At 36.0% G+C, this 23,682-nt stretch overlaps 1 protein-coding gene across 1 annotated transcript in view; it reads left to right on the top strand.

Moving 5' to 3' along the window:
* Positions 1–23,682, top strand: part of LOC127442004 (epidermal growth factor receptor-like) — an 85,356-nt gene that overhangs the window by 48,846 nt on the left and 12,828 nt on the right. Inside the window, exons 2-20 of the mRNA XM_051699635.1 lie at positions 2,622–2,773; positions 3,699–3,885; positions 4,079–4,213; positions 4,307–4,375; positions 4,768–4,886; positions 6,902–7,043; positions 7,231–7,347; positions 8,485–8,611; positions 8,823–8,896; positions 9,071–9,161; positions 12,235–12,434; positions 12,677–12,809; positions 14,300–14,390; positions 15,203–15,360; positions 15,495–15,536; positions 18,519–18,660; positions 19,641–19,763; positions 20,068–20,166; positions 22,726–22,911. Coding sequence (XP_051555595.1) covers positions 2,622–2,773; positions 3,699–3,885; positions 4,079–4,213; positions 4,307–4,375; positions 4,768–4,886; positions 6,902–7,043; positions 7,231–7,347; positions 8,485–8,611; positions 8,823–8,896; positions 9,071–9,161; positions 12,235–12,434; positions 12,677–12,809; positions 14,300–14,390; positions 15,203–15,360; positions 15,495–15,536; positions 18,519–18,660; positions 19,641–19,763; positions 20,068–20,166; positions 22,726–22,911 — 2,387 coding nt within the window. The remainder of the gene's footprint in view (positions 1–2,621; positions 2,774–3,698; positions 3,886–4,078; positions 4,214–4,306; positions 4,376–4,767; positions 4,887–6,901; positions 7,044–7,230; positions 7,348–8,484; positions 8,612–8,822; positions 8,897–9,070; positions 9,162–12,234; positions 12,435–12,676; positions 12,810–14,299; positions 14,391–15,202; positions 15,361–15,494; positions 15,537–18,518; positions 18,661–19,640; positions 19,764–20,067; positions 20,167–22,725; positions 22,912–23,682) is intronic.

Here is a 23,682-nt window from a genome sequence, read left to right on the forward strand (position 1 = left end):
GAAATATGCCATTAATTGAGATAGTGAGGACAAAGTAATTAGAGAATTAATTAGGAGGAACAGGAATGTCTGTAATAGAACATCATTAACTCTAACAGCTCAACATGAACCGTGAACACATCATGTTGATTCATTGTTATGAACTGAGGTGTGAGTCACTTTTGGCTTTGTCAGTCTCATCATTGTCTCATCTAACAAATTTAAATGGTAATTTCCTCCAAATCAGTAAGAACTGCCATCCTGTTTTGCAGCTAATCAAGTGATGTGTTAAGACGTCACTTTTCCCTTTAATCTCTGAGTTTAAATGACTGAAGCTGTATTGCATAGCACAGTAATGTAATTATTACTCATGCAATAACACAATTCTTCATCATTTTACGGTCTGATGCTTCTTTTAGTGCAAACCGCCAATATATTTCTCTCATTGGGGATATATCATGTAGCAAAATAGGAGTTGATGACTGTAATTTTGTCATTAATCATCAAAACCTCACAATGACACATGGAAGTTTAATGTTTCAAACATTGAATCACGGTGTGTGTGTGGGGGGGGTGGGGGGTATCTAGCTATTTTACTATTCTGTACTGAAATGATCTTATTTGTGGACATGTTTGTAATTACCGACTGTTTTTTTTTCTTGTTTGTTATTTTTTTAATTTTATTTTTTTATATATTTTGATATTATTATGATTTATTTATTTATTTTGCAGCAGAGGCTTTGTTCATACTGTAGGTCTCTAGCTAATCGCTGATTTGCAATCCCTGTCACTGGTTTGTCTTTTAAACAAAGATTTGATATGTAATACTGAAATATCAGCGTTTCAACAGATTATTTGATCACACTTTATATTAGGTGGCCTTAACTACTATGTACTAATATTAAATACATACAAGACTATGTATTTACTGTGTAACTACATGTTGTTCTGCAAAATATCTACGTTTGCTGCTACTGATGTTGATGTACGGGTAGGATTAGGAGTAAGGGTAGGTTAGAGTTAGGATCAGGGGTTAGAGTTAGGTTTTGGGGAAAGGGTTGGATTAGGGTTAGTGGTAAAGTTAACAGTGTAACTACAAATGTTATTAAATGCAGGTACTTTAAATGTAATTACAATGCAACAACATGTATGTACATAATAAGCACATTGTATCAAATGGTTAAGAACATAGTAGTTAAGGCCACCTAATATAAAGTGGGTCCAATTATTTCCTAATAATGTTTTCTGATTGTAATGACTGGAACTTATTTCCTACTAATTTTGAGCACTGCATCAAAAGCCACTTCACATTTTAAGATGGAAAACAGAAATTCTGTCTTTTCTAGTTCATAATTATGTATTGGACTGCAGTTCTTACCTATCCTTTTATTTTATTTATTGTACTTTTGCTTCCTTATTCAGAATCGTAGCATTTCTACTGCAATATAGACCATATTGAGTAAATGTATTGAGTGTGAGAAAGAGTGTGTACTCTAACGATTCAGAGCAGTTCTCTGCCATAAGCACTGTTTACCTTGGCCTACCACTGAGTTTTTCTGCTCACAGCACTTTAAAAAAACGCCCACCTACACTGAATTCTGATTAATTCATTAGCTGTAAAAGACACCTACATGCCCCAGATTGGCTCTGGCCTCTAGCGCTTTCAGTTTAATTATTGTAATCATTTTATTATTGTTTTAATATAATGGAATGGTTCAGCCAGAGTAAAAAATCCCAATGAAATCTGTGGTCTGTTCCTGAAAATAGCAGACGCCACATAAGCACTCCATTGAATTTGGTAGATCTGGAGCAAATTTGCATTGAAGAATGTGCCAAAATTCCACAATCTAAAGGTGCCAACTTCAGAGAGACATACACAAGATGACTCAAGACTGTAACTGTTACTTAAAGGGTTAGTTCACCCAAAAATTTTAAAACTCCCATCACTTACTCACCCTCATGACATCCCAGACGTGTATGTCTTTCTTTCTTCTGCAGAACACAAATAAAGATTTTTAGAAGAATATCTCAGCTCTGTAGATCCTCACAATGCAGGTGAATTGGTACCAAGATTTTGAAGCTCAAAAACGACATAAACGCAGCATAAAAGTAATCCATAAAACTCCAGTGGTTAAATCTATATCTTCAGAAGTGATATGATAAGTGTGGGTGAGAAACAGATCAATATTTAAATCCTTTTTCACTATCAATCTCCACTTTCACTTTTACGTTCTTCTTCTTTTGTTTTTGGAGATTTGCATTCTTTGTGCATATTGCCACCTACTGGCCAGGGAGAAGAATTTATAGTAAAAAAAGGACTTACATATTGATCTGTTTCTCACCCACACTTATCATATTGCTTCAGATAGTTGAAATTTTATAACTATTTGAATTTGCAGGTTTTACAGAAATAAAAGCAAAACAAACAAACAAACAAACAAACAAACTGTTAGGTTCAAAACTTAGTAAAGGGGCTGTAAATATTCATTATATATTGATTAATTTGTTTGCTACTACTACCATTTCTGTAAAAAACATAATCACATGAAGCTTCTGTCTGTTTTACCTTTATTGTACTGTTCCGTAAGTGTCTCAGGTTGGTTTAATTGTCGCTTCTTTTTTTTTTTTTTTTGTCATTTCAGTATGTCAGGGAGCAAACAACAAACTATCACAGCTGGGACCTGTGGATGACCATTATCAGAAATTAGTGAAGATGTACAGCAACTGCACAGTGATTCTGGAAAACCTGGAGATTACGTACATGAGAGAAAAACATGACTTGTCCTTCCTCAGGGTACGTGAGAAGCATGTTACTGAATAAAAACACTGCTTTTTCATTATTACTTCACAATTGTTATATTAAATTGAAGTTAAAGTTTGAAAAAATTACATTGCTGTTTTTTTGTATTATGTGTCACATCAATAATTTACTCAACAAATTGTTTTTTAATATAATATAATATAATATACAGTTTATTAGATTAAAATGTTTATAAATATAATATAAAATAATATAAAAAAATGTAGATAATTTTTTTTAAATCGAATTAATTACATGGCATGCCAAATAAATAATCGAATTAACCGCAATTAATTGCATACATCATTATTTGCTGCGAAAGGCCCCCAAATAAAGATATTTATCTCTAGTGTTTTCATTAAAAGCTGCAATTGGTTCCAGCCTTCTCCAGTCTGTCATTATTACACTGTGTCAAGTCAAAAGTAGTGGAAACTTTGAAAATCACGTCTCAAGATTCCTGTACTCTGTTGTGCTTCCTCAGTGAGCGGTTCTCATCCTGTTGCTGCGCTGCTTGTGAGGTTTGTTTAGGCGTGCTGCCACTTATTGATGCGGCTCGTAAATACAGATGTACTTCAAGCTTGAAAAAGTTAGTGATTTCGGTTGCTGACAATGCCTCTACAACCGTCTCTCATACGTAACGAACATTGGATGATCTCTCCGCCCACTTGCAGCTCGTATGTTAGGAAAATCTGGACTTTTATTATGGAATTTATGTACACATCAGGGGGCATGATTAATTGTGTATATTTTTTTAAAGTGCTATTTGTTATATAATTAATCGCACTACATTAATGCATTAAATTGACAGTCCTAAATATAATATAATATAATACTATTTCTTTTTAGGTATGGTTAGTTAAATAGTGTAGGGTTATTGAGTTTTATGTTTAACAGTATTTGGTGTTTTTCTGATTTTTAGAGCATCCAAGAAGTTGGCGGCTATGTTCTCATTGCGATCAACACAGCCCCCAGTATCCCGCTTGAGAATCTGCGCATCATCCGTGGCCACTCCCTTTATGAGGACAAATATGCCCTGGCTTTCCTGCAAAACTCCAACAACCGCATTGGACAAGGCGTCAAAGAGTTGCCACTGACTAGCTTAACTCGTATGTGGTTATATAAAGTGGATTTAACCATGCTCCTAATTTAACAGCATTCATTAATGCTCATGCCCAATATTTCAAATATTTTTCCTATATTTCATAAATTTTTGGCATACTCTTAGTGAAGTTCACCATGCATAAAGGCATTGTTCAAACACTGTCAGTTTGACATAAACACTGTTTATTCTTTCCCTAGAAATCCTGAAGGGTGGAGTAAAATTTGCCCACAACAATCATTTATGTAACGTGGAGACCATCCAGTGGACTGACATTCTCAACATGAGAAGTCTTCCTAAAATCGAAGCGCCGATACCAAGCAATGAAAGAGGCTGTATGTCTTTCCAGAGCATTTCTGATTGTTACTAATTACCAACTTAATAATTATTATAATTTGAAAAAGAGTGTGGTATCTTATCTCCCACAGGTATGAAGTGTGACCCAAGCTGTTACAATGGTTCCTGTTGGGCCCCCGGCCCCCAAAACTGCCAAACATGTAAATGCTCCTAAACTACTTAAGTGACTGAACTTTTGAGGTCACACTGAATAATTGAAAACAATCTTTAGAAGTTTTTTTTTTTTATATATATATATATATAATAATCCTTAAACAATGAAAATGTTTTAAAAGTTAGAGACTGGTAATTGTTAACCCAGGGTAATTGTTACCCCTGGGTTAAGTTTGGTTTATATAGTTGATGCTTTGTTTATATTCCACAATGCTCCTGAAAAAGCACTATATGACCTCTAAATGAATTTTTTTGAAAACTCTCTAATTGTTTTACTGTTCAAAAGTGTCTGTTAGCAGCGCTCATCAAAGCCTGCTAACCTCAACAAACACAGACAGTTCAGTTCCTCCTCCATGTGTGTGTGTGTGTGTGTGTGTAGTGACTAAGGTGATCTGTGCCGAGCAGTGCTCTGGGAGGTGTAAGGGACCCAAACCCATTGACTGCTGTAATGAGCACTGTGCAGCTGGCTGCACTGGACCCAAACCAACAGACTGCCTGGTGAGAACCACACGCAAACGTCAAGTGGCACTTAGAGAATGGGTTTGGATATATTAACTGAACTTGTTCAAGGGTAATATTGAGAGCAAGACATCATAGCTCAATATGTAATAAATATGTACTGTATGTAATGACAATATCACAGTAACTGTGATATTATAAACAGGATGTGTTAATAAAGCAATAAGCCACAAGAGGTCATACATTACAGTGATTTTACTTCAGATAGATAGATGGATGGATGGATGGATGGCTTCAGGGCATGTGAGCGGAGTGGTGTGACACTCCGGCCAATAACCCGCTCCATGCGCATGTACTGCGCTGAACCGCTCATGGCCCAAGCGAATGCTCCGCTCAAGTACCGTTCACGCTCACCGGTAAAAAAAAAAAGTTTGCTCAAATCCCGCTTCAACATGAAATGTCTCTGTAGTATACTTCTTTCCGGGCACATACACATTAGGGTGGCTACACTGGCCCGAGCAACTGCCCCTTTGCACACATGGCTGAGGACAGTGCCCCTCTGGGTGAAATATAGGATAGGCTATAGGCCGACATTTATTCAGTTATCAAATGCTTAGTAACGTACACATCTGAAATTATGTGATTGTATTGTTGTGTTTTAGTATATAAAATCTCGCTGAATTTTCGCTAAAATTTATTTTGTAATGGTTTACAATGACTGTTAGATAATCAGGTCTACCAGACCTTCCATATCATTTGTAATTAGTCAAATATTTATCTGTTAGCACATATGTCTTTGAACATTTTCAAATAATGCCTTAAAAAAAAATTCAGTTATAATTACCTTTATTTACTGTAAACAAGTCATCAAACATAAAGTGAATGTGGACTTTATATGCGTCAAACGATCATGTGTTGTGCATGCGCTCTTTATGTGTACCCCAGGGTTTAACCATGGATTTAACAAATAAAAAAATCTGTCCTGCATAAAGTGAGATTTTGTCCAATACTGTATATATTAGATGAAATCATGTTTAATGATCCCAGAACAAATAAAAAATGTTTAATTCACGAATTACACTGCCTTCATTTAAGAAAACGTTTTTTTCTAATGTACAATCATTTATAGCTTTTTTCTCTGTTCATGAATGCAGCAAGTGATGTCGGAAGATGTTATCCGCAACCACTAATCTAGAGTCAGTTTTTTACATTTCACTTATCGTTAAGGTGTGGATTTGGCTTTGGGAAACTGACCAGCAGTTATGTGCCACTTTAGATATCGCAGATATCGAAAGCAACAGGCGGTCGATTAAGTGAGATAATTCCGCTATGAAATTCTCTATGTGAGAGCGGAAATCTTTACCAATCACTTAGGTTTGTAAGCAGAATGTTATATAAAACGAGCATGTACTAACATATCTTTTACATTTTGATTTCTTCTAAAAGCTGATATAACCTTAAAGGGTCTCAAAGCTTCATGTCTGTTCTGTGACTGCTGAAAATGGGTCTTAACAACAGAGTTCAATTTCCCAGCCTTTGGTGAAAATAAACTAATCAATGGAATCAAAGAAGTTCCCTTATTAGTATCCTTCTGGGCATTCATATAATTTCTGTCCCTGTTAAAATCCCTAGGAACCTCCACTTTACAGTAATCCCCCTAAGAAATCTCCTACTATAACCTCTTGGTCTGAGGGTTTAAAAAGTACTGAAGTACTTCAATATCTACTGGTTGGGAACACATTCTGTGAAATCAGATCAATTGAGATTTAATAATCCCTTTAAACTTATTTTTAGGGTGAAAACTCATTTGCAAATGTGCAAAAGTGCATGTGTGTCAGTCGATTTAAAAAACATCCTTTGTACCCAAACCTAGATAGATAGATTGACAGACAGACATTATGCAGGATATAAGACATATCCTCAATATTACAGTGAAACATTCATTGGCAATAAAGTGCACAGCTTCAGTAAATGTGACCTCAAGGGCAGTGAAAAGCTTTCTGTATTGGACTAGTGTGCTCATGGGAAATGTTTTGTGTGCTTGTGCACTGCAGGCTTGTAAAGACTTCCAGGATGAAGAGACATGTAAGGACGCATGTCCGCGTCTCATGCTCTATGACCCCAACACCCACCAGCTTGCTCCCAACCCAGATGGGAAGTATAGCTTTGGGGCAAGATGCGTCAAGAAATGCCCACGTAAGGCTCGCAATCATGCCTGAATCAAAACGACTGAGTGCGTTCAGGGAATCCTTATTAACATGTTACTTTTTCATGGTGAAAGATACTAAGACTCTGTTCAGACAAATCAGATTTTGTATGCCGTTTCACTTAGTTGTGGTTAATGACTCTATAGAGTGACTGTTGATTTGACGTCTCTTTGCAGACAACTATGTTGTGACAGACCATGGGGCATGTGTGAGAACATGCAGTGTTGGCACCTCAGAGGTGGATGAGGGTGGAGTTCGGAAATGCAAGAAGTGTGATGGCCTGTGTCCAAAAGGTACAGTTGACAGTGCTGGTTGAGAATACAATACTATTGACTTTTTGGTGAATTGGGTTGCATTGCATTGCATCAGTATTTCAATAAAAACAAACAAAACATAAAAGTTTTAAGCAATAAATCTACAGTAAGTCAACATGATATCGGAATTGACCCTATTTACTTTCTTAATTCATGTTCCTGGTCTTATTGTGCACTATTCGTCAGTGTACGTTATTCCAAAAGGGAAAAAATGTTTAGCTTCAATTTTCCTTTTCGGCTGATGTAACCTAGGCCTAGATAAATATTTACTTATAGTCAATTTAGCTATTTAGGTTACTATTACAGGTAATGCAGCCTTTCTAATGTCTCTCCAATAGTTAAAGCAGTAATTTTAAAGGTGCACTCAGTAATTTTTTCCTCATTAAAAAAGTTTTACACCAAAATAAATTAATAGTAATTTTGAAACATATGTATAAAATCAGGACCACTCACATGAAATGAAGGCTCCAGTCATATCAGTAACCTTATAAAAGCAGTTTTATTCTACGTGGAGAGGGTTTCCTCATGGGGGCTGCCATGTTGAGATCACATGACCAGTCAAAAACTACTCGATTAATCTCAGTAACTGCTCTATTATTGGATGGAATTAATCATGGCTGACCATGAATAGTGAATTTCTAAAATAGCATCTGTAAGAGAAAGCTATTGATTTTGAATGATGCTGCATCCACACCCCTAGGTGTCACTGCAATGCAATTGAGGTAACAGTATTACTAGCAAATAATCATAGTTTAAAGAAAGAAGAGTTACTTTTGGGATGTCGAGATAAGATACGTCAATCCTACACAACCGACTACATACTTGCATTTAGTCAATTCCTGATGGATAAAATCAACTGCGTTAAAATGTGAATGGGTTGTGAAGGCGTTTTCAACAATGACCTTCAACTGCTTGTGGTATCCATGTTCCATGAGTGTCTGTTAGTGATCGTTAGTTTTTCAGAATAGTTTTGTCTTCCTCAATGTTTCCATAATTTTGTCAAAACTAAACCAACTTATAGCCTCTTTGAAAATGTAATATCACCTTCACAGCTAAATCTTTAACTGATAAAAGAGTTGGAGTTAATGTTTTATTTGTGTGTTACCATCCCTCTAGTTTGCAATGGGCTGGGAATGGGGCCTCTGGCCACTGTCCTGTCAATCAATGCCAGCAACATCGACTCCTTTGAGAACTGCACAAAAATCAGTGGAGGTGTTGCAATCCTCGACACAACATTCAAAGGGTGAGAAGGATCAGTGTTTCAAATAAATTATTGCACAATGCTTAGTTACATTAAATTTCTTTCTTTCTTTTTTGTTCTCCAATTTTGGACAGTTGCTGCTAACCATTGAGATTGTGTGATTGAACCATATCATTCACAAACTCTTTGAAGTCATTGTTATTATGATGACTTGTTGGGACTTGCCAATCAAATTATTGTTGATTTTTTGCAGTGACCAACATACTAAAACGCCAGGAATGGACCCTGCCAAGCTCAGTATATTCAAAACTGTTAAAGAAATCACTGGTGAGAATGCTGTGGAGTTTTACAAAAGTTGTTTTGTATAGTCTTTGGTGTTTGAGGGGTTTCTGCAGATCAATTATTGATAATTTGATGAAGTGAATTCACTGCTGTAATGAATGAGACGTTTAGAGTCTCCACAAACCCCACTGAAGATCTTCCTCTTCTCCCAACTCAAAGGCTACCTGGTAATTCAGATGTGGCCGAAAAGCATGTCATCCCTGAGCCCTTTTGAAAACCTGGAGGTCATTCGTGGACGCACCAGACAGCTGTAAGCTAACAGTCCGATAAAGAAAAAAAATTTCAGAAGCATTTTAAAGCTGGTAAACATCTTTCTTTGATGCACAGCCTTTGTTGTAGCATCTATTATGAGTCTTGAATTTGTGGTTTTATCAATGACAAGACACAAACAACACATTTTCTTGTCAGAGAGACTCACCACTTTCTTTAATGGCTCTCTCTGTCAGTTTGATCCAATATAGTTTCTACAGTTCAAGTTCTTTTTACTCTTTACATTCCCTTAAGAAAACATACTGTGGAAGGAGCAGAGTACAGTGATGTAACAGATAGTAATAGCATGATATTCTGATATACAATTAGGTTCAAAAGTATGATACCACATTGAAACCTGGAAATAAACAGTAAGAAAAAGTTCAAACAAGAAAATTTTATGACATAAAATCAATAATTAAAAATAAAAACATTTAAGATTCTGCAATATTTCTAGACAGTGTTGGGTGTAATTGGATTACAAAGTAAGTTACAGTAATCTAATTACTTTTAAGGACCAAAAAGAAGTGTAACACATAACATTTAAAATTCTTGTAATCAGATTACAGTTACTGACTTTCAGTGAAAGAAGTTACTTTTAAGTACATTACTTGGGTTACAAATATACAAAAATGATGTGTAATACAAATACAAATTTGAATTTATATGTTTAAATGTACGTCTGTTTCCGTTTCTGTGACAGCTGAAGGGTGTGCGGCAATGAACAAGGAGAAAATAGACATTTTGTATTTGTTGTGTAAAAAAAATTAAAGTGTAGTGCTGTCAGACGATAAAAAAATGTAATCGCGATTAAGCTAATAATTTTTTAGTTAATCGCGATTAATTGCAGATTTTGAAAATGCGGAAATTTGACACCATATATTCTTATTTTTCTGTCAATATGCATTTATTTCCATCTTAGGAGAGAAAACAAAACAATATGAAACAATATAATGCTTTATTAACATTTTCCAAACAAAGCCTTCCACAGTATAAAGACAGAAATGCACTAAAACAGCACCAAGTAACATTAAACGTTTCCAAAAATCTAACTGCGAGTTTGACTAATTGAAAGAACTAGTCTCCCCATATGTTGCATATTCATTGCAATGGGCATTAAATCCCTTAAACTGTCATCCTCCACAATAATAATCAGCTAGCAGACTGTGGCTATCCGCTTTGTTACAGCAATCGGGAAGCTGCGTTCATGATTCACGTCTCAGCGTCAACGGCACAGTCAATCGCCGCTTTGAACTCATGCTTACAGACAAAAAAATGTCTCATTCTACGTTTTTGTGATAGTTAAGACTTGGCGTGCTTCTGTGGTAATTAAAATGCACCTTACACAGATCCCATATGGGCTTGTTTTATACATCAAACTAGTGCTAAGAGCTCCTTTCTCCATCATTTTATCACTGACAGGGAAGCTCTGTTGTGTGTGTTTGTGGTGTGTTCGTCAGTGTAATGACTCCGGGTGGACACATTACAAAGTTTCAGCCCTCCCAACAATTTGTTAATCAGGATTAAGCGTTAAGTAAGGGATAATGTACTGTCAGCCGGTTGTTATAATAACAATAAACCCTGACAGGGTGATCAGGACCTTGACACGAAGCAGAGGGGTCTTGTATCACCCTGGATGGGTTTATTTTGTGATAACAACCAGCTGCCTATTATAAGACTACTTGCCAAATAAACAAATAAATGGACATGACACTTTGATTTGCATTGAAATTGTGTAATTATTTGAGAAGAAATAAATAGCTGAACAGCTGAAATCAACCTCCGGTTTGCATTAGAGTTTTCTGTTGATAATGTTTTTGTGAAAATGTCCATCTGCCGTCTTATTATCGAGGCTATTACAATACTACTTGCCAAGTTAACAAATAAATGGACATTAAACATTGATTTGAGTTGAAAATATTTTATTACCTTACTCGAAGAGATCGCACAGTGATCAAAGAAGCAAGAGAGACGGCTCGCAAGGACCCAGATGAGCGGTCTGATACATGGAGCTGCGGTGGTTACAGAGCATTAACAGACCACTATGGCACCATTGACCAATCAGAATAGAGTATTCCAGTCCGCCGTGTAATAAACTTTTTTAATTAATTGCATGGGTTAACACGTTAATTCTGACAGCTCTAGACAAGTGTTTTAGAAAGTAATTTAAAAGTAAAGTAATTAGTAATGTGATTTTGTTTTCAATGAAGTAATCAGTAAAGTAATCTGATTATAATTTTAGGGAATTTGTAGTGGATTACTTTTAGGTAAATTACCCATCACTGTTTTTAGGTCTCTAATTAAGCAAATTTGTGACATTGATCATGTTAACTCTGTACAAATGGTCAGATTTCCTTGCTTCCATTGAGGCACACAGGATGCTCTTTGGAACATTCTCAAATCATGCTGGAATATCGTAGATGATCAGATCAGATCAAACTTGTGGAGTTCATGCCAATAAGTGCATGCTGTCATGAAAGCAAAAGGGGGACATACTGTACCAAATACAAAGAAATTCTGAAATTAATTAAAACAAATTCAATTCACTCAAATTGTTATTCCTGATAATGAATAAAAAACCTGTATTAAATTAGAAAAACTGTGGACTTTTAAAAACCACTGTATACCATGGTACTGAATGAATATTATATTCCCATACCATGGTGATTACATGGTACTCCAAGGTACTTCACAAAAAAATATGTTATTACCTTAATGGTAGTGTTCATAAAAAACATGGTATTACCAGAGTACCATATCAAAAAATGTGTAATACCATGGTAAAAAAATAAATAAATTAAGTGTAGTTATGCAGTGATTGCCTCATTGTGATACAGTGAGGGTGATAATTAATGTCAATCAATCAATCATATAGGACATTCATTAAGATATAAAAGGAAAAGACTTCATGTCAGCAGTGTGTTAATGTTAATTTTCACATTTCTAGAACATTATGAAAGATTACGGCCTACTACACATTTGGGAGCTGCTTTTAAATTACTCACTTTGTTGAGTATGGCTTGTCTGTGGTGACATTTCCGTTCCTTCATTATTTCTCCTTTCTACTCCCACAGGGGAACGTTCAGCTTTGCCGTCAGCAAGACCTCCATCACACACCTCGGCCTTCACTCTCTGAGGGAGATCAGTGATGGTGATGTGGCCATCACTCAGAATGAGCATCTCTGCTACACCAGTCCTTACCACTGGACTCGTCTCTTCAAATCCCAACAACAGACCGTCAAAATGTCACTTAATGCTGATGCTGCCACTTGTGGTAAAGGATCATCACAATAATATCCAGTTACAACAACTACACTGTAAAAAGTGGTAACCTGCAATTGCTATGTTAAGGAGCTATTTCTACCTCATCTACCTAGTCCCTTACATCTTCTTGATGTTGATAATGGACCATCAACTACCCATGTATTGATTTGTATACACTTGAAAATATGGTTGATTTAAAAAAAAAAAAAAAAAAGTGTGTTTTGATGTCTTATTTATCTGTATGTGCTCCAGTCAATCAGAACAGCACCTGCGATGAGCTGTGTACCTCTGAAGGTTGCTGGGGTCCTGGCCCCACTATGTGCTTCAACTGTAAACATTATAGCCGTAAAAATCGCTGCGTCGCTTCGTGCAGCCTGCTGACTGGGTGAGTGAGCCCTGTTAGACCATATCAGTTTATCCATTTTCAAACGTACAAATTTGAATTCATATGATGAGCAATGAGAGAGATTTTGGGCCCTATTTTAAGAGCACTAGCGCTAGGCGCAGCACTATGTCATTAGTTATACATGCAAAGTCAGTGGGTATGGCTGGGAAGTTTTTTTATTTTCGTGCAAACATGCGCTAAGTCTAGGCGCAAGTGGGTTTGGCAAATTTGTGTGCGCAAAACGCTAATGGACTGGGTCAAGTGCAATTTAATCCTGAGGTTCTTCTCTGACACAGACATTGTCCTATTATATAGTCCATTCCCTGTCAAGCACCAGCGATGTAAACAAAGAAAGCACGTTGGTAGTGTAAATGGACTGTATGCAGTGTACATTTATGAATGAAATTAAATAATATTTACAATGAAATATGGACTTACGTTCTTTTGTGCCTTAACTGCGTCCTTGTTAAATGTCAGGTGTCTATGACAGTGGCATGCTCCTTTTATACGCATGGAAAATATAGTTTTCTGACACACAAACCATTGCTAGTATTAACAGTGATTGCATCGGAATGCACTCTACTTCTATTGGTCGATTTTGATAAGGAAAAAATTAATTTATTGAAACAAGAAAAAATTAAACCAAAAATATTTATAAATTCAAATTCCACTTCAAACCAAACCATTTTATTCTCTCCAACTTCTTCCATCCTTTGCAGACTTAAAAATCTATGACAACAGGTTGAAAAACACCAATACAAATTAGATCATAAATACAATTGTAAATATAAACATAATACAAATAATTGAAAAATAAACCATGACCTAAAGATAGTTTAACACAAATCTCTTAAATATTTGTTTCATAAAATGGACATAATTTGATGTTCCACTATATTTTCAGAGTTTGGACATGAACTTTATTACCACCTGCTGGTAGAATCTCCATTTTAGACTTTGCGCTGAAAATAGCAAATTGCGCTTTGCGCCACTTTATTACCATACAGTGCACCCACTGTAGCACAAACACTCCCACCCATGCCCACTTGCGCTTTGCACTGGCACAAAAATTGCGCTTAGAATTATTATTGAATAAGATGTAGTGCACGTTGTAGTGCATAGCGTTGCGTTTTGCACACTCACAAAAATAGAGCATTTTAAGTGGAATTATTATTTTTTTTTTATTACACAGCTGTCTGGAATTCTTGATTCACATTCTGTACTCAGATATTTTTATATAATGATCGCTAAACTAACTAAAGACAGTCGGCTTACATAGCTGTGCCAGTTTCATGTCTCTAGTCTGTGCTCACTTCTCAAATAATAAAATAATCAACATTTCAAGTCCATTTATGTATTTATTAAATAAGTAGCCATGTAATAACCAGGATATTGTACATTCAGCTACTGTAGTCATTCTTGCAAAATAAACCATTCTTTTCTACTGACTGTTTGACTGCTTTGACCAAAATACATTTTTGTCTCTACAGGGAGCCACGTGAATATGAAATCAATAATACATGCTTTGAATGTGATCCTGAGTGTCTGCTTATGAATGGCAACCTGACCTGCACCGGCCCTGTAAGTCTTAGCAATCCAGAGTGATCTCATTAGTATTCATCGATATTTGTATGTAACATTTACACATACATTTTGGAATGTTTGGATGGACACTGAGAAGTACAATCTAAAATATAAGCGCATCTAATGGAGAAACTTTGTACAAGAAAGACATTTTTAATGGTATATTTATGTATAAATGACATCTAGATGGGATATACTGTAATCTAATAAACTATTAAAAGTATAATAATTTTCACTCTATGTATGGCTGAATTTAGTTACATTATCATCAAGGTATGAAATAGAAATAAAACACAGTCGACTTTAAGGTGTAATGTTAATGTGTGTCTCACTAATTTCTTGATGTGTGTGTGCTGTCACAATTGTTCCGAAAGTTCCGATTTTTGGAACCCCTAAGGATTTGTAAACAGTTGTACATTTCTGAAGTTGTTCACACGTAAAACGATTTATGTTTTAGATGCTGTCAATATGTTGATATTGTACATTTCAGTGTCTATGCAAACCTAATATACACATGCTTATGAATAATATGAATACCCACAAATGTGATGACACTGAACAGTCACACCAAAACATCTCAGGCCTTCAGTCAAGAAAAGCACGCCCAGCTAGATGCCAGTAAACATGTTTATTGTTATTTTAAAAAAGCTAAGAACAGCACACCAGTCTCTCAAACAAATATACTCTGGCATCTTCTCAGAAAATTTATGTCCCTGTAGTTTCCTGGAGACACATCATTAAATTCACATCACTTAAATGTCTGTTGAAAAATGATGCTTGTTCTCATCTAATTGCCATCTTTTGTCTAGGGACCTGACAAATGTACATTGTGTGCCAACTACAAAGATGGACCACACTGTGTACTGCGCTGCCCGCAAGGCGTACCAGGAGAGAAAGACATACTCATCTGGAAATACGCTGATGAGATGAGGGTTTGCCAGCCCTGTCATGAGAACTGCACCCAAGGGTGAGCGAGATATCGTATATAATGCTTCATTTAATTGTAATGGAATGAAATGGTTATTTGTATAGTCTTAGCTGAAGTATGTTGGGGATTGCAGTGTGTATCAGTTGACTGATAGATTATGCATTACTTTGCAGATGTACCGGGCCTAATCTGAAAGACTGTAAATATTTCAAAAGGTAAGAAGTGAATCTTTCTTGAAATGTTTGGGATTCTACTTAAAGCACATATTATAAATTATACTGAAGAAAGAATAATGTAGAGCAGCTATATTTCTCCTTTACACAATATCACAGTTTTTAAATATATATACAGGTATATATACGCATTTACCGTTAATACAGCATAAACCAGCATAAACACTGGTATACCGTATATATATATATATATATATATATATATTTTTTTTTTTTTAGAAAGGAAATAAAATGTATCACACTGAATGTTAGTGAGAACATCTCACTGTAATCATATTCTTAAAGAGTATCTTTGTTTGTCTTGTTTTCCAGTTAAGATATAAATATAAATGTCTATTTACCCATATACATTTATGTATACATTGTTTTAATTATTTTCAAAAATATATAAATAATTACATTATAATTATTATACATAATAATTACAGTGATTTAGTTTAAAATAAGTTAAGCTGTTTTGCATATCAGATCTTTTTTTTTAAGGATGTTTTAGATATAAATATACTTATTATAAATGACTTTTGCAGTTTATCTTGACTTGTCTGAGAACGGAAGATTTGTTTATTTTAATAGCACATGTAAAATTGATGATGTTTTTTAATATTAAAAGTAATTTTTAATCGTGATTAATCACTGAATTTTTTGTAGTTAACCCTGATTAATCACAGATTTTGAAAGTGCTAGAAATTTGACACTATATATACTTCTCTTTAAGTCAGAATGCATTTATTTCCATCTTAGGAAAGAAAAAAACAATATGGAACAATTTTATGCTTTATAACATTTTTCAAACAAAGCCTTCCACAGTATAAAGATAGAAATGCACTAAAATATCACCAATTTAAGTAACATTAAGCATTTCTCAAAGTCTAAGTGGGAGTTTAACTAATTGCACTTTCATTGCAATGGCCATTAAATCTCTTAAACTTCCACAATATTAATCTGCGGCAGACTGTGGCTATCCGCTTTGTTACAGCAGTCGTGAAGTCGTGATCATGATTCGTGTGAGGGTGTCAATGTCAGCGTCAAGTGCCCCTTTAAACTCCACATGAAAAGCGCTTGCAGACAAAATGTATCATTCTGCATTTTGGTGATAGTTAAGACTTGGCTTGCTTCTGTGGTAATTAAAATGCTCCTTACATAGGCTGAAAAATTCTTGATTTCTGTCACAAATCCCATATGGGCTTATTTTGTACATCATGAAACATGAAAATACTTTCTCCTATCTCATCTGAATATGCAGAGACAACTATAAGCAAGCCATTCATAGGTTGTTTTTCCCAAAAAAGTGTAAAAACTGTGTTTGAGCATCCCGACCAGCCAGTAGCTTTTTATTATTATTTATTTATTTATGATTTTCACATTTAGTTAATTGTTTCCTGGGGCATATTAAGGACATTTACTAATTGTTGTCTGCTTTAAGAATATTAAAAGATCAATTAACAGTTTCCGTGTTTGAGTACATTCAGACAATATATACAGTATTTATAATATATAATATATATATTCACACACACACACACACACACACACACACACTATATATATATATATATATATATATATATATATATATATATATATATATATATATATATACGGTATATGGAACATTAGGAGGCATTTTGGCTGAGAACAAATATTGATTATCACAGTATATGGGAATTCAGGGATAAACCCTAGAAGTTTTAGAAAATGTTACATTTTAACCATAACCATTTAAGCAGACATTTCAACCATTGAATGGACCAGTTTTGGTCATTTTTTTCTCAGTACAATTTGCTGGCGTGTCTTTGGATGGGACACTACGTCTCCTTTATGGTTTACTGTCAATAAAATGACTTTTCTTCCCTGATCTTGTCACTTCGTTGCAACTCTACTCTCATTAAGGTGGGGGAGAGATGACGCCACTGTGATAGCGTGGTTAGAGAGAAAAACCATAAAGAAATCATAATGGAATTTTATTGTCAAGTTATGACAAATAAAATTCATAGCAATACATTTATGTATATGATATTTGGAAATAACATCAATTTATTTTAGACAGACAGGAAAAATAAAGAGTTTAAAAGTCTTAGGAGTTTTAGCAAAATGCTTTATCATCTAAAATCATTTACTTCAGTCTGCCTTATTTATGCCATCACAAGCTGCTTTTGATGCAACAGATAGAAGTTATAACAAATACAATTCATAATCAATTCATCCATATGATATTTGTAATTAAAAAAAATTTATCTTAGAAAATAAAGTGGATGGAGTTTAGATTCTAAGTTCTGAGAACATTTTAACATCAAATGTATGTATAACAACATTAACAACATAAGTTATTTAATTCAGCTTCTTATGTCAACTCGATCTGGTTTTAATGAACAGGTCAGAAATTATTTTAATTCATAAAATTAATAACGATTAATTTTCATATGACATTTGTTACAAATATTGTATTAGACAGAGAAAATAAAGTAGCTGGAGCCGCTGCACAACAAGATGCCTGTCAAATGAATGCGTCTCATCGCCACATCGGGTGTTTATATAGCCTCGTTATGATAAAAATTATTTGGTTTTGGTTTTTGAGCTGCTGTTGTTTTGAAAGCTTTGGTGCTGACATTGTGGCACCAGACAGCCTCTGATGGTAGCGGTTCATGGTTCAAGGCCATTAAGCTTTTGGCTGTTGGTGAAACAGGGGCATAAGACAATGATTAAGTGGCCCTGAATACCGACTCATGGCTGCGTCAGTGCGACCATCCTGACATGGCAACATTGACTCAACCAGTGGTGTAAGTTTTGAGTGGGAATATGTTTTACCATCTAATTGAAGAGTGGGGGAGTGTTCTGGAAACCATTATTTTTGCAATTTTTCCATTTGTTTATGCTAGTGTTGCAGAAATTACACACTTCAGCTTTGAACTTGTTTGTTAGCCAAGTAGGCTTTTTGTTAATTAAGTAATGTTCATTAATCTGCAGTTCGGGCTTGTCCATGATTGCTGCTGGTGTGGTTGGAAGTCTGCTGGCTTTTGTTATCCTGGGTCTAGGAGTGGCTGTTCTACTGCGCAGGCGCCACATCAAGAGGAAGAGAACCTTACGACGACTCTTGCAAGAAAGAGAGGTTGGACTACAAGACAAAAACTGTATCTAGGCTAGCAATAAAGAAAAAGCTCTGTGTCTGATAGAAAGAGTAAAATGTTTAAAAGATTCTGAATAATAGCTGGATATAATAGAGCCAAACATAATAAATTTAAGAAATAGTTCACCCAAAATGAAACTTTTGTGTCATTATTTAGTCACCCTGATGTTCTTTCAACTCCATAAACTGTTATTTTTTTCTGTACAACACAAAAGGAGATTTTTTTTTTTTAAAGAATCTTGACATGGATCTTTTCCATACAGCGACCATGTCTGTCAAGCTCCAAAAAAGATATTTTTAAAAGGCACCATAACAGTTTTTATTAAATTATAATCTTCCCTACAAGTGAGCTGTTGATGGGTGTAACTTGAGTACAGATCAGTGAACGAATAATTTATTGGAACTGGTTCTTTTCAATGAAATAGTTGATCCGGTTTACAAATAGAATTGAACAACTCATTCACTAATAAGACGTATTCAGAGCTCAGCTGATTGACTCAATGATTTGATTGTAGCTGTTCTCAAGTTTATAGCTCAGTGGAGGTGAAGATTATCAATGAATATTTTCTTAAATTTCGGTCTGTTGCTCACAAAAAAATATCAAATGGCTTCAAAAGACTTGGAATATAGTGCATGAGTCAGATGGACTACTTTTATGGTCATTTTTGTGGTCACTGTGACCTGTTGTTTTATAGAAAAGACCTTAATGAAGATTCTTTCAAATATCTTATTTTTTTATTCCACGGAAGGTAAGTTATGACAGAATTTTCATTTTTGGGTGAACTATTTCTTTAAGTTCCATAAAGCCATTTTACAGTTGTGGTGTCAATAGTGTAGGACAATTTGTGATGGAAAACAGTCATTGAGGCAAAAGTGTCAGATCCATGTCAGCCTGTGCTCATTCAAGGACAGGATGTGTGTTTGAGTGTGGAGGAGCAGTTTCCTGATTTTTGTCTCTACAGCTAGTGGAGCCTCTGACCCCCAGCGGCAAAGCCCCCAACCAAGCCTTGCTGCGCATCCTCAAAGAGACCGAGTTCAAAAAGATCAAAGTGCTTGGCTCTGGAGCTTTCGGCACTGTGTATAAGGTGACTGATCTCTCTTTAAGGTTGTGTATGTAAATACATGGAGGGAGACTGATATGCTACTTGCTATTCCTGTTTCCTTCTCTGAAGCCTTTTCAGTTTTCTCTGCACTGCAAGTTCAGTTAGTTGTTGCTATATTGATCTGTCGAAGAAATAAACAAGAGCCTTTTTATCTCAATGTATCTTTGTCTCAAGATGATCCAGCCAGTATGCATTATACTTTAGCATTTGCCTCATCAGTTACAAAACACTGGGTGTTGCCCAGTTTGTGGCAAGAGTTGTTAAGTAAAATATGTGTGTCTCACAGGGTTTGTGGGTTCCAGAGGGAGAGAATGTGAAGATCCCTGTTGCCATTAAGGTCTTACGAGAGGCCACGTCTTCCAGAGCAAACAAGGAGATTTTGGATGTGAGTTTTAAAATCTGTCCTAAATGAGTCAGGGTGTTTATGTCACCACCACTATACCTGACCTTACTCAGGGTAGATGCCTTTTTTAATTTGACAGAATGAAAACAATGCTGTGAGGCACAGACGTAGAGTCCTTTCAATATGGATAAATGTCAGTCACGTCTAATTTTCACATCCAAGTTTTCTGGGGGGGTTTTTCCACCGGAAAGTTTGCAGAAAACATATTGTTAATGTAATTTACTTGAAGTTGCATTTAAAGTTGCTATTTGTTCCTCATTTTGCACTGGACGATACGGCAGTCATCTTAGCAGCGTGGATGCAGAATCACAGACATTTTTACAGTCAGCTGTTTTACAATCAGAAATGTACAGTTTACTGACTGTCCTATTTACTGTCAGCCAAGATTAATTCATTCTGTGAGCAAAAGTCTCCTATTACAGCTTGGTTACCAAGATACAATGAAAACTAATACCATGTTTTCTGATAATGTTTCCTAAGGAAAGCATATACAAGGAGAACAGCAGAGGACCTAATACAGAACCTTGTGGCACTCCATACTTAACTAGTGTTTGATCTGACAGTTCCTCATTCACACAAACAAAGTGGTAGTGGTCTGATAAATAGGATCTGAACCTGGCTAATGCCTGTCCACAAATGCCAACATAATTCTCAAGCCTATCTAAGAAAATGTCATGATCTATGCCATGGTGTCAAAGGCAGCACTAAGATCTAATAGCACTAAAAGAGAGATGCAGGCTACCAGTATAACTGGATTCTCAATCGCATGTGCATGTACATGATTTTAAACATATTTTTAACAGTACCATTGATTTATTTTCCTTTTTTTTTTTCTCCCCTTTTTCTCCCCAATTTGGAATGCCAAATTTCCAATGCACTCTAAGTCCTCGTGGTGGCGTAGTGACTTGCCTCAGTCCGGGTGGCAGAGGACGAATCTCAGTTGCCTCCACGTCTGAGACCATCAACCCGCGTATCTTATCACATGGCTTGTTGTGCACGTTACCGCGGAGACATAGCGTGTGTGGAGGCTTCACGCTATTTTCCATGGCATGAACGCACAACTCACCACACGCCCCACCGAGAGCGAACCACATTATAGCGACCACGAGGAGGTTACCCCATGTGACTCTACCCTGCCTAGCAACCGGGCCAATTTGGTTGCTTAGGAGACCTGGCTGGAGTCACTCAGCACGCCCTGGATTCGAATTCACGAACTCCAGTGGTGGTAGTCAGCGTCAATACTTGCTGAGCTACCCAGGCCCCTATTTTCTTTTTTTAATTACTAAGTGCTCTTTAACAATCAACACCAAGGTAAACAATACACTGCACATCTATCCCTCAAAACCTTGTTTTCATTCTTGTCAAATAAATATGGTGTCTACCCTGACTTAAGTCAATTGACAGTACTAAATAACCAAGACAAGACAATGTGTCATAGCCTAAATCCTGAGTAAGTTCTGTACTGCAACGATTTAGACCATGTCTTATCAGTTTTGATTGGCAATTGGCAAGGCAACGACATTAATGTATCTAGAGACAATATTGGCACTTTGGATAAATTATTCAATGAGCTTAATTTTGGGTTCCTTTAGACTATCTGAATAATTTTAAATAAAATAACATTTTAAATAATAGTCTTTTTTGCACATTGTGGGAAAATTTCTTTTTTATTTTTTGTCAGAATTTTAAAGGAAATGAGCTGGCAATGTGATTTTTCAGCAATTATTCATGCTTTTGCACTGTACTTTACATTTTTTAAATAAACACAGCCAGATTGTAAAATTGATGTTTCATCTTTCAACTTATGGTAATGATTATGCAGAGCAGGCCTTCGTCTCCTGAGACAAATGCATTTTCTGAACTCTATACTACTTAACCTTGAGTTAAATGGTAATCTAAGCAAATCTCACTGGATGTTACATGGAGTTGATATAGAACAGAGAACTTTCTCATGCTCTTGAAGTTCCTGCTTCTTTTTCAGACAAAAGGCAGAAAGGTCCCATTTGCTGTTACAAACAAAATTAATGTAATTTCCTTCAATATTCTTTGATTGTGTGGATATGACTAAGCAGTCTGCTTCTCAAGGTCACTTTGAAGATAACTCATCTATGTAAACAGACTGTATAACCTTTTGCATATCAGTCTGCAGCAACTAAAATCTAACAAAGATCTGTTTGACTGGCAATGGTCCTGTGAATATTAAAAGAGTCAGCGACATTAAGATACAGCTTGAAATAGATACCAGTCACTCCCTCATTCTTTGAAAGTAAAAGGTTGTTGGTGTTGGAAGCTTTAACTAGCCTAGGGAGAGTCTAATGTATTGCCCAGAGGTTTGATTATTATGTTGCTGCTAGGTTTGGATTTCTTTCAGTATTTTCCCTCTGAACTCAAGGCCCCTGTCTCTACAAATATTTTTTCTAATGTGTTCAAAGCACCCCATTTGTTAGTTTTGCATTAGTAGGGACTATAAACTATAAACAGCGACAGCAGTTTGTCATTGTTGCTATATAGAATTCATGCTGACTTCATATGTTTTCATAGGAGGCCTATGTGATGGCCAGCGTTGAGCATCCTCATGTATGTCGTCTGCTCGGCATCTGCCTGACTTCAACCGTCCAGCTCATCACCCAGCTGATGCCCTGTGGCTGTTTATTGGACTACGTCAAAGAGAACAAGGACAACATTGGCTCTCAATACTTGCTCAACTGGTGTGTGCAGATTGCTAAGGTAAATGGATTGTGCTTATTCATTGTCTGTAATTGAACCTCATGCCTTTTATTATTGAAACATTCAAACAGTTGTTTTTATTAAAGCTGTCTATTTAACGTGTTCATTAAGTGCAATTAATTATTAAAAAAAAAAATTATAAGATAAAAAAATGTACAGATTTAATCATGCCCCCTGAACTTTAAATAAATTTCTTAATAAGGAATTATCCTAACACTGAAGCCAGGGCTGCCGATAAGTGGGGGATAAGGGGGGATAACTGGTCCTTTTGTCTCAGGCCCAGACTTGAGGGGGGCCCGGACTGGAGGGAGGTGCCCACAGAAAAGCTGTTCCATATTGTAGAGCGCATCTAAATGCGTTCGGCGGGAGGCGTGGATTTAAACACGGAGCGAAACAGCGCAACAGCGAAAGCCATCTGGGTAGGGCACGTTGATGAAATCCCCCCCTTTGGACAACTGGAGGGGGACCCGCTGAATATGTTTCCTACAGGGCCCAAGAATTTCTAACTGCAGCCCTGACTGGAGCAATTAAAGGTTCAATTCTCAAGACACGATTTTTAAAAGTTTAATTACTTTTTAACCTGACAACTCTAAAAGAATTTGCAAAATGCAGCACAATGGCCAAAGATTTCCATCTAACACATATTTATGTAAGTGAACAATTAAAAAATAGTGCAGATGGAAAACCATAACGCGTTCTGTGAGAATAGTGTGCCAAATAGTTTGATGAACTTGATTGCAAAATGAGTGTTGTGGACTGTAGGCCAGTGAT

Source organism: Myxocyprinus asiaticus, chromosome 6, assembly GCF_019703515.2.
Source record: "Myxocyprinus asiaticus isolate MX2 ecotype Aquarium Trade chromosome 6, UBuf_Myxa_2, whole genome shotgun sequence".
Classification (NCBI taxonomy): domain Eukaryota; kingdom Metazoa; phylum Chordata; class Actinopteri; order Cypriniformes; family Catostomidae; genus Myxocyprinus; species Myxocyprinus asiaticus.